Source organism: Motacilla alba, chromosome Z (genome assembly GCF_015832195.1).
Source record: "Motacilla alba alba isolate MOTALB_02 chromosome Z, Motacilla_alba_V1.0_pri, whole genome shotgun sequence".
NCBI lineage: Eukaryota > Metazoa > Chordata > Aves > Passeriformes > Motacillidae > Motacilla > Motacilla alba.
The window spans coordinates 8165968-8180881 of NC_052046.1; the positions used below are offsets into that span (position 1 = coordinate 8165968).

The 14914-nt window shown below is 39.8% G+C and overlaps 1 protein-coding gene across 1 annotated transcript in view; it reads left to right on the forward strand.

Annotated features, from left to right (window-relative positions):
- DNAI1 (dynein axonemal intermediate chain 1) overlaps positions 1-14914 on the forward strand; it is a 139819-nt gene that overhangs the window by 18239 nt on the left and 106666 nt on the right. The window contains exons 7-11 of the mRNA XM_038124618.1: positions 490-669; positions 2376-2435; positions 4503-4637; positions 11793-11880; positions 12648-12765. Of these exons, the coding sequence (XP_037980546.1) occupies positions 490-669; positions 2376-2435; positions 4503-4637; positions 11793-11880; positions 12648-12765 (581 nt within the window). The remainder of the gene's footprint in view (positions 1-489; positions 670-2375; positions 2436-4502; positions 4638-11792; positions 11881-12647; positions 12766-14914) is intronic.

A 14914-nucleotide genomic window follows, 5' to 3' on the forward strand; every position in this document is an offset into this window, starting at 1 on the left:
GAGGTGAAAGCAGCAGGTGTAACTGAGTGAAAGAAGTAGTGGCTTGATTTAAAGGCTGATAGGAAAGGAGTAGCCTGTGAATGTTTGTTCTTACCCACACTGTGTCAGAACCCACAGTGTCAGAGTTTCAGGTGCAACTCATTGTCTAGCAAGGAAATGAAAACACACGGTAATGGGACTTTAACAAAATCTTCTGGTCCCTGAATCCATTTTACCAAAGGCAACTGTGCTATATTATCTCTCTCATGTCAGGTATCTCTCTTATGTCAGGTTTTTAAGTAATTTCAGTTCCTGGATGTATATATTCCCATTCAGATATAATTTCAGAATCTAATTTATCTGAGTGCTGGAACTCTCCTAATTTGCATCTTAAATATTGAATCTTCAGTTACAGTCTCCTTCACTAGGCAGCAGAAACCAGCAGTCTGAGAAGAAGGAAGGAGATGACTGATTCTCTCAGGGTGAAGTCACTGCTGTATTTTTTTGCAGGCTGCAGGAGAGGGAGAGGAAGAGGGAGGAGGAGAAGGAGAGGGAGAAGGAGAACAAGAAGCTGAAGCAGCTGAGGCAGCAGAGGAAGAGCCTCCTCCCCCAAAAGCACCAGAAAGGAAGCTTGCAAACCAGTTCAACTTCATTGAGAGAGGTTCAACTACATACCACTATCCTCTGCGGGTATGTTGCTGTTTCCTTCAGTGACTTGGAGGATCTTTCCTTTGGGAGGGCATGTAGATCACCTGTGTTTGTATCATATCCTGCGATCTGTCAATACTATCAGGAAAAAAGGTATAGTGGTTGTACTATTGTAAAACATTTGGTATGATGACAATGGTGGTGACAGAAAATTTCTTGCCTCATGAACTCTTGGACAGCCTACAAAAAATTTTGATGCTACTGTAAAACCTTAAGCCTCTACTTGGATATATTTTTCATGTCTATTTTCTCATCTGAAAATGTATGGAGCAACGCTAGGGTAGCATATGAGTACTTGGAACATGTGAAAGCCATTTCTGTTTGTCACTGTGTACTTTTATGGTCTTGTACTTCAATTCTTATTAATGGAGCAGAGATATAATAGATAAGATATAATCTCCATATATTAGAAGGACAAATGTGTTTGGGCTTGTATTAAGCATGGGTACTAGAGTAACAAACTTTTGTAAGTGTGACAAATCTGTACTTCTTGTACGTGGTACATCTCCCTCCTACTCTGCATGCACTTTCCAGTAAGTACAGACCCAAACCCTTATGTTCCTTCCCTAAGCTTTTTGCTGAACCTACAGCCATTCCCTGTGAGCATGTTTTCATGAGGCCTTCTGACTGAGCAATCCTGGTGATGTTGGCTCCTGACAGAGTGCTCAAAAAGGGGTTTCCTACTCCAGGTATACAAGTTTCAGAGAGAAAATTCTTTTGTTTTCCTTGCTACAATTAGAGTGCATTTCCCCAAAGAGCCTGCCTGTTGCCTTACAGCCATTACACCTAGGGTTAGATGTCTTTACATATGAAGGACTCGGAGAGATATATGAGTTACAGTGCTGCTGGAGACAGATCTCAGGAGAGTTTGTCTGGCAGTGGGGTGCTTGCTGTGAAGTTTGAGCTAAGATTCTACATCTTTCAACAATCTCAGTGGAATTTCTTATTTCTTTGTTCCCAGATCTGAATATTTTCTTGTTCCCAATGATTTTATTGGGAGAAGCTTGTGTGTCTCTGTATGATTCTGTCTTTGAAAGCAGAATATAGACCTTAAATAGTTGCAAAGTACTGCTATGTGCTGTACTGGATGTTCAGTTTCCACCTCTGAGATGTCTTCATTTCAGAGGTCAGTGAAATGCTACAGGTAGCATCTTAAAATTTATCTGACGCAACAGTTTTTTGAAAGAAGATGCTGTTCTTTAAAGGGAATGTTTCATAGAAATATATTTATTTCAGAATGTTGAAGTAAGGATGGTAAAAATATTATTTCAGTAGCATCAGATGAATTGACTCTGTTCAATAATTTTGTTCTGATTGTTGTATCCAGCTGGCTTTTTTATATATACGATAAAACTTTTCAAATTTGGTAGGATGTCATAACTGATAACATAATTGGTACCAGAACATTTCAAATGATAGAGGTGAAAAAAACTCATTTGAACTCCTTCAAAATTAACTACTAAAATATTTGAAGTATGTGGGAAAAAATCAGAAGGTCTTGTGAACATTCTTTTGGCCCACAACAAAATCTTTTTATAGTTCCACAATCACCAACAGTGTTTGTACAGTGCCCTAGGAGTCATTTGGTTATCAAGTTATTCATGCAGACTGTTTCCACAACTAGACTGTGTCACTGCAGAGGGCTTCAATGCTGAGATTATGCTTCTTCAAGCTTTTTCTTTTTTCAGGAAAAAGGATTGCAAACTGACCCTGCACCTTTTGAAACTTTCTCAGAAAATGTTAACCAGGTAAATCTATATCTATCTCCTTTTTATCATTAAAGTTGTTTTAGTCTATATTTTGGAAATTGAGGAGTGAGAAAGTTAAAACCAAGTTATTGTGTTTGCGTTCCTTGCAGTGGAATGAATTCCTTTACTGTGGCTTTGGTCTCCCATTTGACAGCAAAGTAGTATGACCCTCTCTTCTACTTTGATGGGTGAACTTGCTCATGGTTTATATTTCTAAGGTTAAGTGTCTCAGTTTAGATGCTTTTCACTGGTTTATTTTTTGCCAGCCACCCTGACCTGTCTGCTTTAGAGAGTCTTGAGTGAGTGGGAATGGGGAAACCACAGGGTGAGAATAGTTTTGGATTCAGCAAGAGGTGGGCTGCAGCCTGCAGGGTACTGGCTCCTCTAGGGACACAGCTCTCTCTTGGAGTATTGTCAGAAATTTGGCATATGCAGCACTTATGTTTTTACTCTGACTAAGTTTAGCAGTATGCAGAAACAGGTTTCTAAAGCCTGAAGCTGAAGCAAGTGAGAACTACAGCAAAAGGAACGTGGAAGATCTGTTGCAAGAGACTAACTCTGCTTTATGTAGCAGAAATGTGCCTATCTATTCATGATGAAAGGCTCTGTAGCATTTTCTGCATCCCTTAAAAATGTAAAATAAAATATTTTGGATGAAATTTCACAAGAAATTTCAACAAGATATATGTTACACCTTTCAGTGGAAAGGGAATCAGCCAATTATGCTGATTAATTCTCAGATATTTGTAAAATGTAATTATGTTTGTTGCAGATATTAACATTGTTTCAAACTAGTGTATCAGACTGGTATCGAAAACACCATTTGGTTACCAGTGAGTGGAGGAACGGGAGAAGGCACTGTAACATAATGGCCACAATTTAAAAAATGCTGGTATAGGAAAATGATAGGAAGGGGAATGGAAGTTTCTCTGTCAGGTTAAAAACTGTAATCTATTCTGTTCCTGAACCTGAAATTACAGAGTAATTGGCCTGAGATCTTCCCTCCCTCCAGCTGGAGTTTTCTTCCATTTTTTTTCCTTACAGTGAGATGTCCTGAGACTTAGAGCAGAGATCTTTAAGATAGATAGCCCCTGACTAAGATTTTGCATTAAATGTTTGAAAGCTAAGAGGAGAGGTTTTCCTTTGATTTCTTTTTATATTGTTGAAATTTTCAGTGGGTCTAAAATAGTGGTTTTATATAAACTCTTTTTTCCCCTCAGCTCTTTTTTCCTTTATGTTCTTCCTTAGGCTCACAATTTCCTATTCCAAACTTTTCTGTTCTACTCCTTGTCATACTTGTCTCATCTTCTTTGTCCCTTCCCTGATGTTTGGAACATCTTTCCATCTCATTTCTGCAAATTTACAATACAATACAGTTGTTTTTTTCCTAAAGAGTTCTGCTACCATATTTCAATGTTCTAATCTATATTCTATATTTGAATCATACTCCCTTTCCAAAGCCAATGTGTCAGATTGCCTTTTGTTTTTCCTGAAGAAATATACCTGCTTCAGATACAATACTAGGATTTCAATGCTAATGAATAATTCTTAAGAGAAGTTACTTTTGTATCTACTTAAGTAAGACATGTGTGGCATGTGGCATAGCAGAAGATGTAAAACTATGCTCAGTTTCCATTTGATCATATGCTGCAGAGTTGGAGTCCAAATTTAAATTGTGTTAAGCAACTACAATTTAATTTTCCAACACCACACGAGAAATGTCATAAAGCAAATGCTTAATGCATGTTTCCTGTTAAACACTGGTAAATTAGCCAAACACAAAGTCCTGCAAAAATAAAGGTATAGACAGAGTCAAACAAGCAAGTAGAGTGTTGGAGAAAATAAATTGTTAAGAATGCTGTAATGTTCTTAAAATAAGACATGCTTCGTCATTCTTCAAAAATCTAGGACCTTAACTCTTCACTTTTTGTGTAAGAAGACAGATGTTCAGCTAATTCCAGCAGCAGTACTGTTGTGATGACTATCATATTTTTTGTGATGGTGTAGTTGGCTGTTTTCAGTAATATGATCAGGTCTTGATAAATCCTGCCTCTGTCTGTCTCTCAGTGGTTTATCTATGATTCCTATATGGAGGAACTTGAGAGAATGGAAAAGGCAAAAGAGAAAGAAAAAGCAAAACCTGTGGCAGTAAAGAAAGAAGATAAGAAAACTGGAAGAAAGTTATCCTATGTGGAGCCACCGGTATGTTTCATAACATGGGGAAAAGGTTGTTCAAAGTGCTGGAGGGTGCATCTGTAGAGCAAGTCAGGTGAAAGTAAATCATGCTGGCTGTGTAGCTTGTTGTCTTAGTAGGCAAATGACACCTTTAGGAAATGCAAAAGTTAGTTTTTGCTCGAAATTGAATCCCCAAAACAGGATTTCTGTTGTGCTGTATAAAACAGGATTTTGATTTTGCATAATCTTATTTTCAAACCTGATTTCCAAGTGAGATATATAGCTTTTGTTTTTTGTGCACGGTGTTTGTTTCACATTTTTGATTATTATGTGAGAGATAAAAGAACCAAATAGATAGAACTACCCTGTGATTTTTCAAAGAATTGTAAGCGATGATGGTTTTAGATACCTTTTTTTTTTTAATCTGAAAGACACTGAAATTTAGGATTATTTCAAAACACAGCACTGTAGTAAAACACTTCTCACTATTTTTTAATTTTAATTTTTAATTATTTTATAGAATTACAATTTATAAATTTTCTAATTATAGATACCTAAATGGCATGCTTCTCAGAATATCAGGTGTCCTAACACGTGCCATGCCCTCAGCTGATGCTGTGACCTTGCTGTGAGGGTAATCCAGAGTCAGGAGTAACCTAGGAGAGCCTTGTGGGAACAACAGTTCATTCTATCAAAGTGAGAGTATCTCCATCTTAAAAATATTAACCCACTTCAAACACAGAGTGTATGATATATAGGACAGTATGGCAAACCTGAAAGATTTTCTTCATGTTCCAAAATGATTTCAAGCAGCTCAAGAAATTTCTATTACAGTATAACTGGCTGGTTCTTTCTTCCCCAGTCTAAGGTAAACAATTTAGAAGGCAAACAGAAATAATTTCTTTAATGACTGGAGCAAGACACCCTGAGAATTATAATGCAGAGTCATGGAAATCAGTTCATAACTTTCACCTAGAATAAGTGTAGAAATATCAACATTAGATATAGATATAGATATAGATGGATAGATAGAGGTATGTGTGTGTGTGTGTGTGTGTGTGTGTGTGTGTGTGTGTGTGTGTGTGTGTGTGTAATAAGAGCTGACTCCTAAAACTGGCTTTAGCTCTTTCCTACCATATGGCCAATTCAACTGCAGAGGATTTAGCTGGTTTAGCCACGAAGCAGCACTGTGCCAGCATAAACCTTACAGTATAAACAGACCAGGAGCATGTCCTGATAGGCTTCTTCCTGTGAATTGTGCCATGGAAATTCACAGTCCTTTTGAAAACCAGCAAACCTTTCACCTGTGTATGTTTCGGAGAATTAAGCCTCAAGTCAACGTTGCAATTACAGGCTTAAAGGGTGGACTGCTAAAAGCTAAATGAAAATAAAGTGAAACCATATTGTAAAACACCTCCTGCCCACTCCGCTGACTACAGTGGGAAATTGAAATCCAGTCACTCATGCTATCTGTCCCTCTGGTGTTTTGCTTTTCATGCTTAACACATTCCAGGGGGCTTGAAGGGAAGCCAAAAAGTTGATGCACTGAATAAGTGAAAGGAAAAGCTTCTTTATGCAGAGCTAGTGTACCAAACTGAGGTCCTCTGTGAGGCTGATCAACCAACCTGAAGTGTATGAAAAAACCAGATGAATTCTTCACTCATTAACTGGAAAAAATGCAACCTGAAATACTCCAAGGCTGAAATCAGACTTGAAACAGTCATTATGTCTGTTCAGGTGTAGGTATATGGAAATTAAAGGCTGATGGCTGAATCTGTATTTGTGGCCTCAAGTCAGCAAATGGAGAAGTAGGTTTTGTGGAGCTGCTAACTCACACGTTACGTATGTTCCACCATGCTAATTGAAACAGAGCTTTTCCAGCTGATCACTTTTTAAGGCCAAACGGTGCTTGGTCATTGCTGAAGGGAACTGTGGAACATCAAGCAGGAGACATGGCTGATCTGGATTAAGCTGCAATGGCTAGAAGCCACAATTAATTTCCACCATTGTTTTTGTCAGGCTAGGTTTTAGCAAAAAAACCTATGATAGCTACTGAGATAGCACCAGATTTAACCCAAGGGAAAGAAGAAGATAAAATGAGTGGCTATTACCACAGGTGGGTCTCTCATGGAAGCTGTTGCTATAGTAGGAGGCCATGAAAGAGAAGATCCAAGAACTAGAGCCACAGCTGGAGATGATGGTAGGAGTTAGATGAGGGTTTAAAAATGTAGTGAATGAAAAGAGAGAGAAAACAATACTGGTACTGAATAAGAGGTCAAAGGAATGCATGACTGGAAGAGAAAAGCAGAGAAGAAAAGAGGGGAGGGAAAAGGAGGAGAGGGGAGCCTTGACAGTTCTTGACAGAAGCTTCTTGCTAGGGGAAGAGAAGTAAAATGAAGCTATGCATTGCAGCTTTCTTGCTAGGAAAAGCAAGAAAGACATGGTTTAGCAAAACAGACAGTAGAGGCAGCCAACAGGAAAGGAAGGGAGATAACCAAGAATTTCAACAGAGGGAAGGGTCAAAAATCTTTGACTGGAGACTGTAATGAGGAACTCCTAGAAATCTCTCCATGTGCCTCTGACTCAAACAGAACTAGAGGGGAAAGGGTGTGCTACATCTAATAACAGTGATGCAACTTTTGGAATTTTTCCTCAGTATTTAGCCAAGGCAGTACACAGACCATGGATAACACAGAATACCAAAGTGGAATGATATTAAATTTTCTGAGCTGGAAATATCTGGAAGCAGAGATAACTAGGCAGAAGTGTTGAATCTGCCTGTCCCGCTCTTTCTGTTCCTGTACCATCTGTTTATGGCTCTGATTACAGGGAGGATCAATGATCTGAAAGGTCTTTTTCAACCCAAATGATTCTGTGATTCCACAGTTCTGACCTAGAGACATGCTTGGTCTGATCCATAACCCTCTTCTTGAGGGTTATGGTCTTGAATGAGCTTGGAAGTGGCAGTATTTGAGGCAGAAGCAAAATGCAAAGAGCCTAATGTAATTGGTGCAGGCTTGCTCCTCTCACACTTAGATAGCAAGGCATGAAACCACAAGTCTGGCATTAAGTATTTTGAATGAATCTATGCAAAGTGGGGTGAAGAGAAGGGGTGATTGGACCATTACAAGGACATGTTGTATGCAAGAGACATAAAAACAATACCATCAGTCTGACCTTTACCAGCACATGAGGCAACGGAATTAATAAGGAGAAAAAAAATACAGAACAGGGATTAAATATGGAATTGAATAAAATAGCACATATTTACCAAAGGTAGGCTGTGTCCAAATAATCTCATCTCTTTCTTTAATGAAAAGCAAGTTGTGTTTTTCTTGATCAAGCAAAGTAGAGGAAAGGTAATCTAGCTGGAATTCTGTAAACTATTGCTATAGTGCCATTAGGCAATTTTTAGATAGACCAGAAAAGTTGTTATTACAGCTTGGGAGGGACTGGTGGAGTAGAAGACTTCATTTTGGAGTATCAAAACAATGTTTGGTAAGGAGCAGGCTTGTAGTCTGTAATGACAGAGAGAAACATGAGTGTGTCTCTCCAGCAACTCCATGTTGGCTGGGGAGTTGGGATGTGGCGAGTTGTGATAAGAGAGAAGTCCACTGCTGGAATTTACCCTGTGATGAATAGCAGAGAAGATATTTATGTTATGTAATAATGATAGCTTTTCAGGAGTAGACAGGGATATGTGATTTTGATCACCACTTTTCAATGATTGCAAACCTGCATGATATGGATATATAGATATGGAAAATATCATAGAAATCAAAAGCTTGAATTTACAACACTAGAAAATCTTAGTATGTTTATCTGTTAATGCAAAGGTAGGTAGGGACTCTGATTTGGATAACAGAGAGAATTACTAAGGAAGAGGAGAGTGTCAACTGAAATACTGATGATGTCAACCAATTAGGAATATAAAAATTAAAATATATATTACATTAATTACAATGGGAAATTAAAGCAGGAACTTACTGCAGTGGGAGGTGGTTGATCATTGTCCTAAAAAGTCCATACAAAATTTATATTCAATGGACAAATGTGCATTCCTGAATCACGTGAGGTTCTGCCTCACTTGTCTATCTCACAGTAGCATTATCCCTGTCTGAGATGTGCCTGATGAGACAGCCCATAGGATCACAAATAGCACTTGGAAGCTCTTGGATGATAGCTACTATAATTTTTCATGTAACAGGTGAATTTAGAATGCAATTAACTTTCACATTATTGTTCACCTGTTCCTGGTCATCCCGAAGAATGCAAGTGTTGTTATCGACTCCCCTGTGTTCAATTTTCTGTTTGCAGTTTATCAGAATTAAGAACAAAGAGTGAAAATGAAGAGATGAATACAATTATGGAATTTAATAGCTGCTTGACATGATATGAGCTAGGGGACTTTATTTGGGATTTACAGCTGGTGTTTGCATTCAGGTGTTGGCTGGGCAACAAATGACACCAGCCCTGTACTGTGCTTCTTTCTTTGCAAACCAGGGGCTCCTCTAGTTGCAGTACATATATTGCTAGAGGTGTGAGTGGATATTGCACTGATTCCAGGGTGGGGTTTGTCTCCTGGGTATGCAGTTACACACCAGTAGAAGCTTTTTTTCACGCTTCAGTTTACGGGAGTCACACATTGCAACTGGCCAGCAGCTGAGAGGCAAGTATGAGGCAGTTAGTGATAAGGAATTACAGAGCAAGACCAAGACATGTTTTTCTGAAGTATTAGCCCTTTATCCATTTTACATATGATTCAATTAACATTATTGCTGCTCTAAAAATAACTTATGCACAGAAATAAACAAAGCAAACCTGTTGTCCTATGAGCTCTCCTTGCATTTGGCTAGCTAGGTCAGAATTGGCCTAAGGTGGAAAAGTGTGTTTCAAAAATAATTTTTTTTTAAAGAAGGAGAAATTAGGCCTAGCACTTCCTCTGAAGATTTATTTCAGCAGCATACAGAATAAATAAAATCTGAAACAGGACAGCATACAAAGAGAAAATAACTTACTCTCATCCACTTATAATGTCAAAAATGTTGTCATGGATGTGTTGGTAACAGGATAGCTACCTAACAGAAAAGCTGACTTAAAACTTTTTTGATTCATCTGGAGAGCTTCCTGCTTTGCAGAAAAAAAATTGAATAATATATTGTTTCTGCATTTACAAAGTTGTTTTGGTTTTTTTGTTTTATTTCTTTTTAATTTTTAGCCTGCATTCCAGTGACACTCCCCAAAAATAAAATTTGTGGAATCATATAATAAATTAATAGAATTATTTGGGTTGGAAAGGATCTTAAAGATCATCTCATTCTGACCATTGTACCATTGGCAGGGACACCTTCCTCTCAACATCAGGTTGCACAATCCCTCTCCAACCCAGCCTTGAACACTTCCAGGGCTGGGACATCCACAGCTTCTCCAGACAACCTGCACGTACCAGTGCCTCAACACACTCACAGAAAAGATTTTTTTCCTAATATTTGATCCAAATCTACCCTCTTTCTTTTTAAACAGGTGTTCCTAACCCTGCCACTATACTTCCTGATAAATAGCCCCTCCCTATACTTCCTGTAGGTTCCCTTTAGGGGCTGGAATGTGCTTTAAGGTCTCCCCAGAGCCTTCTCCTCTCCAGGCTGGACAATCCCAATTCTCTCAGCCAGTCTCCCGCCTCCAGCCCCTGATCATATTCATGGCCTCCTCTGGACTCACTCCAGCAGTTCTGTGTCATTCCTGTGCTGGGAGCCCAGAGCTGGATGCTTCAGGTGTGTCTCACCAGAGTGGAGCAGAGGGGCAGGATCCCCTGCCTTGATCTGCTGCCTTCCTCTGAACTTGGTTGCAAGTTCTAGTTAATTTTGTCTAGGCTGGGAAAAGAGGACTGCACACATTACTGGAGGTGTAAGCAAAGCATGGATTTATAAAAAATGTAACTGTTTATAGAATTTTTTTCTCTTTTGTCCTCTCATCTCTGTGTAGCCCTATTAATTTTTTGCTGTTTGAATGAGACTCAGTCTCCATTGAGACTCTGCAGAGCCCAGGAAAGAAGCAGAGGGACAGACATAATCTGAAGTCATGTTCCTAATTCTGACTGTGACTGTGTGGTGTAGTTTGGTCAACCCCATTTCACTTTTTCTTTTCATATTCAGGGCTCTCTCTGAGCTGTGTCAAGGAAAGCATATTTCTTCCCAATGTTGTCACCACGAAGGAAATCTTACTGTGCTGGCAGCTATCGGTTCATAGCAGGGGCTTGAAGATTAAAGTCTTTTAAACACTGGTGGGGCTTTGGGGCAGCAGTAGTGAATGGGGATTCAGGTACATGGAGAAGCAAGCTCTCAGAGCACTTTGTATATGCCTTGGCATTCTGACATCATTGCACAGAGCTGTGATGACATACTTATATGGTCAGCACTGTGGACTTTCAAGCTATGTCCTTCCACTGCTAGCACCCAGGCTTCTTGTCCTTCTAGTTAGTCCATTTTGGATTTCATTGGTGGTCACACATACCCACAGAGTATAGAGAGCACACTCACAAAAAATAATTTAGAATGGAGTTTAGTAAGATATGGTGATCAGCCACAGGGCTCTGTGAGATAAGCATATGAACCAGTCACCTGCTGACAAACAACCCCTGCTGGGCTCTCTTTTCTCCACTTGTCCATGGATGTGTGAATGGATCAGGTTGGAATTACCCAATGACTGACTGAAGGACTCCTAAATCCTGTGATGTTTACTTAATGCATGAGACCTTAGAGCTCTCCAGGTAGAGATGAGAGAGTGCTCATGCATGACCAAACCCCTCTGATTTCATCACCAAATCTGATGAACTGTTACACAGTGAGATGGGGTAGGAATAGTCTGTGTCCTTTTAGGTCATCCTGTCAGGAGCTACCTTGAAAGACAAGACTCTTATCTACCTTTAGACGTAAGTACCTGTATTGAGCTAAATCAGGAACAAACACTGAAGTTACTGCACCTCAGCTGTGGATGGCATCTTGCTAAATTCATAATAAAGCAATTACATTTTTTCAAGTGCCTGTATCATTAGATTCTGGTATGACACATTTCAAATGAATCTGTATTCAAGATCAAAGGACTCAAGTTTTTCAGTCAGATGAGGTCTGAGGCACCTGTAAACAGACAGGAAATACATTTTCTCTTCCTTTCTTTTCTCTTCAGCACGTTGATTCTCTAAGCAAGGTCGCAAAGGCTGCTAAAATAGCAGAACGGATGGTGAACCTGAACATATATGATGACATTGCACAAGGTATGGCCCATTGAGAGGTGCTTCCAACTCCAGTCTCAAGCGTCAGTCCTGCAGATAAGTACCTACAGCCACAGCAAGGACAGGACAGAATAGAAAAACAGAAGTAAAACAGAACAGAATAGAAAAACAGAAGTAAAATGAGCAGGTCTAGGAACCTGCTGACTCACACAAGACAAATAGTACATCACACCATGGGCATGCAAAGACCATGCCACATTAGCCCTGCTCTGAGCTGGCTGGGGACAGCAGGTCTGGTGAGCACTGCCCTCTCTGCAGCACTTCCTTCCCTCTGCAGATACTTTCTCCTGGATGCAGGTGCTTGTGAAAGCAGCCACAGCAGAGCTGATCCCTGCTCACATACCAGCCATGGCAAATGTACTCAGGCTTGATGTCATTTTACAAGAGTCATTTTGCTGTGTCTGCTTGGCTTCCTCATGAAGAGCCATGACTAGCTCTGGGAGTGGCCTGAGATCACACCTTGCCAGGGCTTCTGTTTGCTTGTTAATTCTTTGTCTGCTGATCATCAGTTAGATTTTTTATTTTTCCTGTGTGTGAGAGGACTTGTTAAAATGCATTTGAAGGGCTGAGTTGCTGGTTTGGAGTCAGGACTTAAGAACTGAGACAGATTGTACACTAACAATTGGATTGTGCAGAGGCTGTGAGGATAACAGATTGTCTTTTAAAGCTTCCCTTACACTGAATTGTGCTGATTTATTTCTGATTTATATACTGGGACCTTTTCCTTGATTTTTTTTTTGTTTGTTTAGATTTTAAATATTTTGAGGATGCATCAGATGAATACAGAGGCCAGAAAGGAACCCTCCTCCCACTCTGGAAGTTCCAGTATGAAAAAACCAAGAAACTTGCAGTTACTGCCCTCTCCTGGTAAGTCTCTTCATTCCAAACCTAATCTCGACTATTGCACAGGGGAGTGGAAGGGAATGTAAAGGGATCTTACAAGGCAGGGCTGATTTCTCTGGGAACACGGGTTTGATTTGTTACAGTCGGCTGCTTGGGCAGCACTGAAACATGCCTGGTGCTTCTGGTTGCAGAGAAGATTGTGTAAGGCTGAATATGACAGGCTTGTGCCTTCAGCAGAGACTGAAGGCAGAGCAGGCTCTGTGCAGCACTGGGGAAAAGTGAGTGTGGTTAACAGGGCAAAGAAGAGTCCTTTCTTGGAAAAGCTGGGATAGATGTCTCATATCTTTTAACAGTATGCTGTAGGAATCAGCCCTGCATAGGACAGGCCCAAAAATTCTGCTATATACTTGAGTGTTGACCAAACACTTCTTGAACACTGTCAGACTTGGTGCTGTGAACACTTCCCTGGGGAGCCTGTTCCAGTGCCCAACCACCCTCTGGGTGAAGAATCTTTTTATAAGATCAAACGTAGGTCTCTCCTAATGCAGCTGGATGCCATTCCCTTGGCTTCTGTCACTTCTCATCTCGGACAAGAGATCAGTGTCTGCCCCTCCTCCCCCACAATGACATTTTTAGTGCAGTGAGGTGTCCCCTCGGTCTCCTGTTCTCCAAGCTGAACAGACCAAGTGACCTGAGCCACTCCTCACACAAGGGTTTCCCCTCCAGACAAGAGAGGTATTTGTGTATTGGGATCTTGCACAGTTCAGTGCAGTAGGTGTTTGCCCTGCAGTCCACTTTCACATATTTTGGTCAGTCCAAAAATGATCACTGTTACTTGCAAATCTGCTCTCTTTTGTTCTGAGATATCATTGCTATGATTATTACTGTGAAAAAGAAAAAAAAAACAAAAAAAATCACCAGCACAAATGAGTCCTTTCACTTTTTAACATTCTTGATGCTCCTCAGAACTGGCTTGGTTCATGCGCTGAGCATGAGACGTAGTTAGTTAGACCCTGCCCTGGGCTCCCCTACAGTTAGGCCTCCTCTTACTTGTTTGTGTGAGCATGTTTGTGCCTTGACAAGGAGAATCTATGGAGAGATAGAGCAGGGTTGCCATCTTCTGCCTTTCAAGCCACTGTGGTATTATGTAAGAGAGTATCAAGCGTGCAGTTGTGTGAGAATTACAGATAACAGTAAAAATGGGAAGCAAAATTGGGAGAAAAGGCATCTTTAATAGGTAGTTTTTACTGCTATTAAATTTGTCTCCAGGAAATGATAACAGAAAGATGGCTCTGAAATTGGAAGAATTACTGCAAATTGCTTTATGGAATAAGCTTTTCTAATTCAATTTTTATTCTCTCATTTTTAGCAGTGATGGTGCATTTAGTGAAAAGAACAAGAGCATTAGGATGCCTAGGTATTAGCCCAAATGAAAAAGAGAAATGAAAAGAGAAGTGCGTTCATTTTATGAATTCACAGTAACAATTCAGAGAAAATACTCATAGATAATTTCCGCATATGTTCATTTCATGAAATTGTTACCCATTGGTTGTGCTGTGTGAGCTCAGGGATAATAACAGCACTGATCTTTGTCCCATGGAAATCCTACCTACAGCAATCTACACCCACCGAAGAGGTTGTAGAGAGAATAGATGTTTTTCAAGTAAGGACTTTAGAAGACATAGTAGATGGCTAATTGCTCATTGCCAGTATTTGCCACATGAAATACAATGTTCACCAACTGGGTCAAAAGGGAGTTTCCCTTCCTCATTTGTGGTTGTGATCATGAATTTATGAACTGATATCTGTCTCTGGAAGCATCTCTCATAATTTAATAACAGGTAGGGAAAGTGAGTTTATTGATTTAGAAACTCTTTAATTCTTGCCACTGAAAGATGGAAACCAATATATTCCTGCCTTTTTGCTTTCCTCGAAGATATCATTTTCAAAAGTAGACTTCCCGCAGTTATGAAATAGATAAGCCAAGAAGTGCTGGAGATTGACATGTCTGTCTTTTTATCTTTTTCATCTGCTGTTTTGATCTTCCAATGTTCTGCTTTTTTGTGCATCATGAGTTTGGATGAGTTACTCAGAAACTTTATTAGTGCATATGGTCAAAGGGCAGAACCCTCAGACTGAATGGAGTCCTGTGAGAATGAACTCTGAAGTTAAT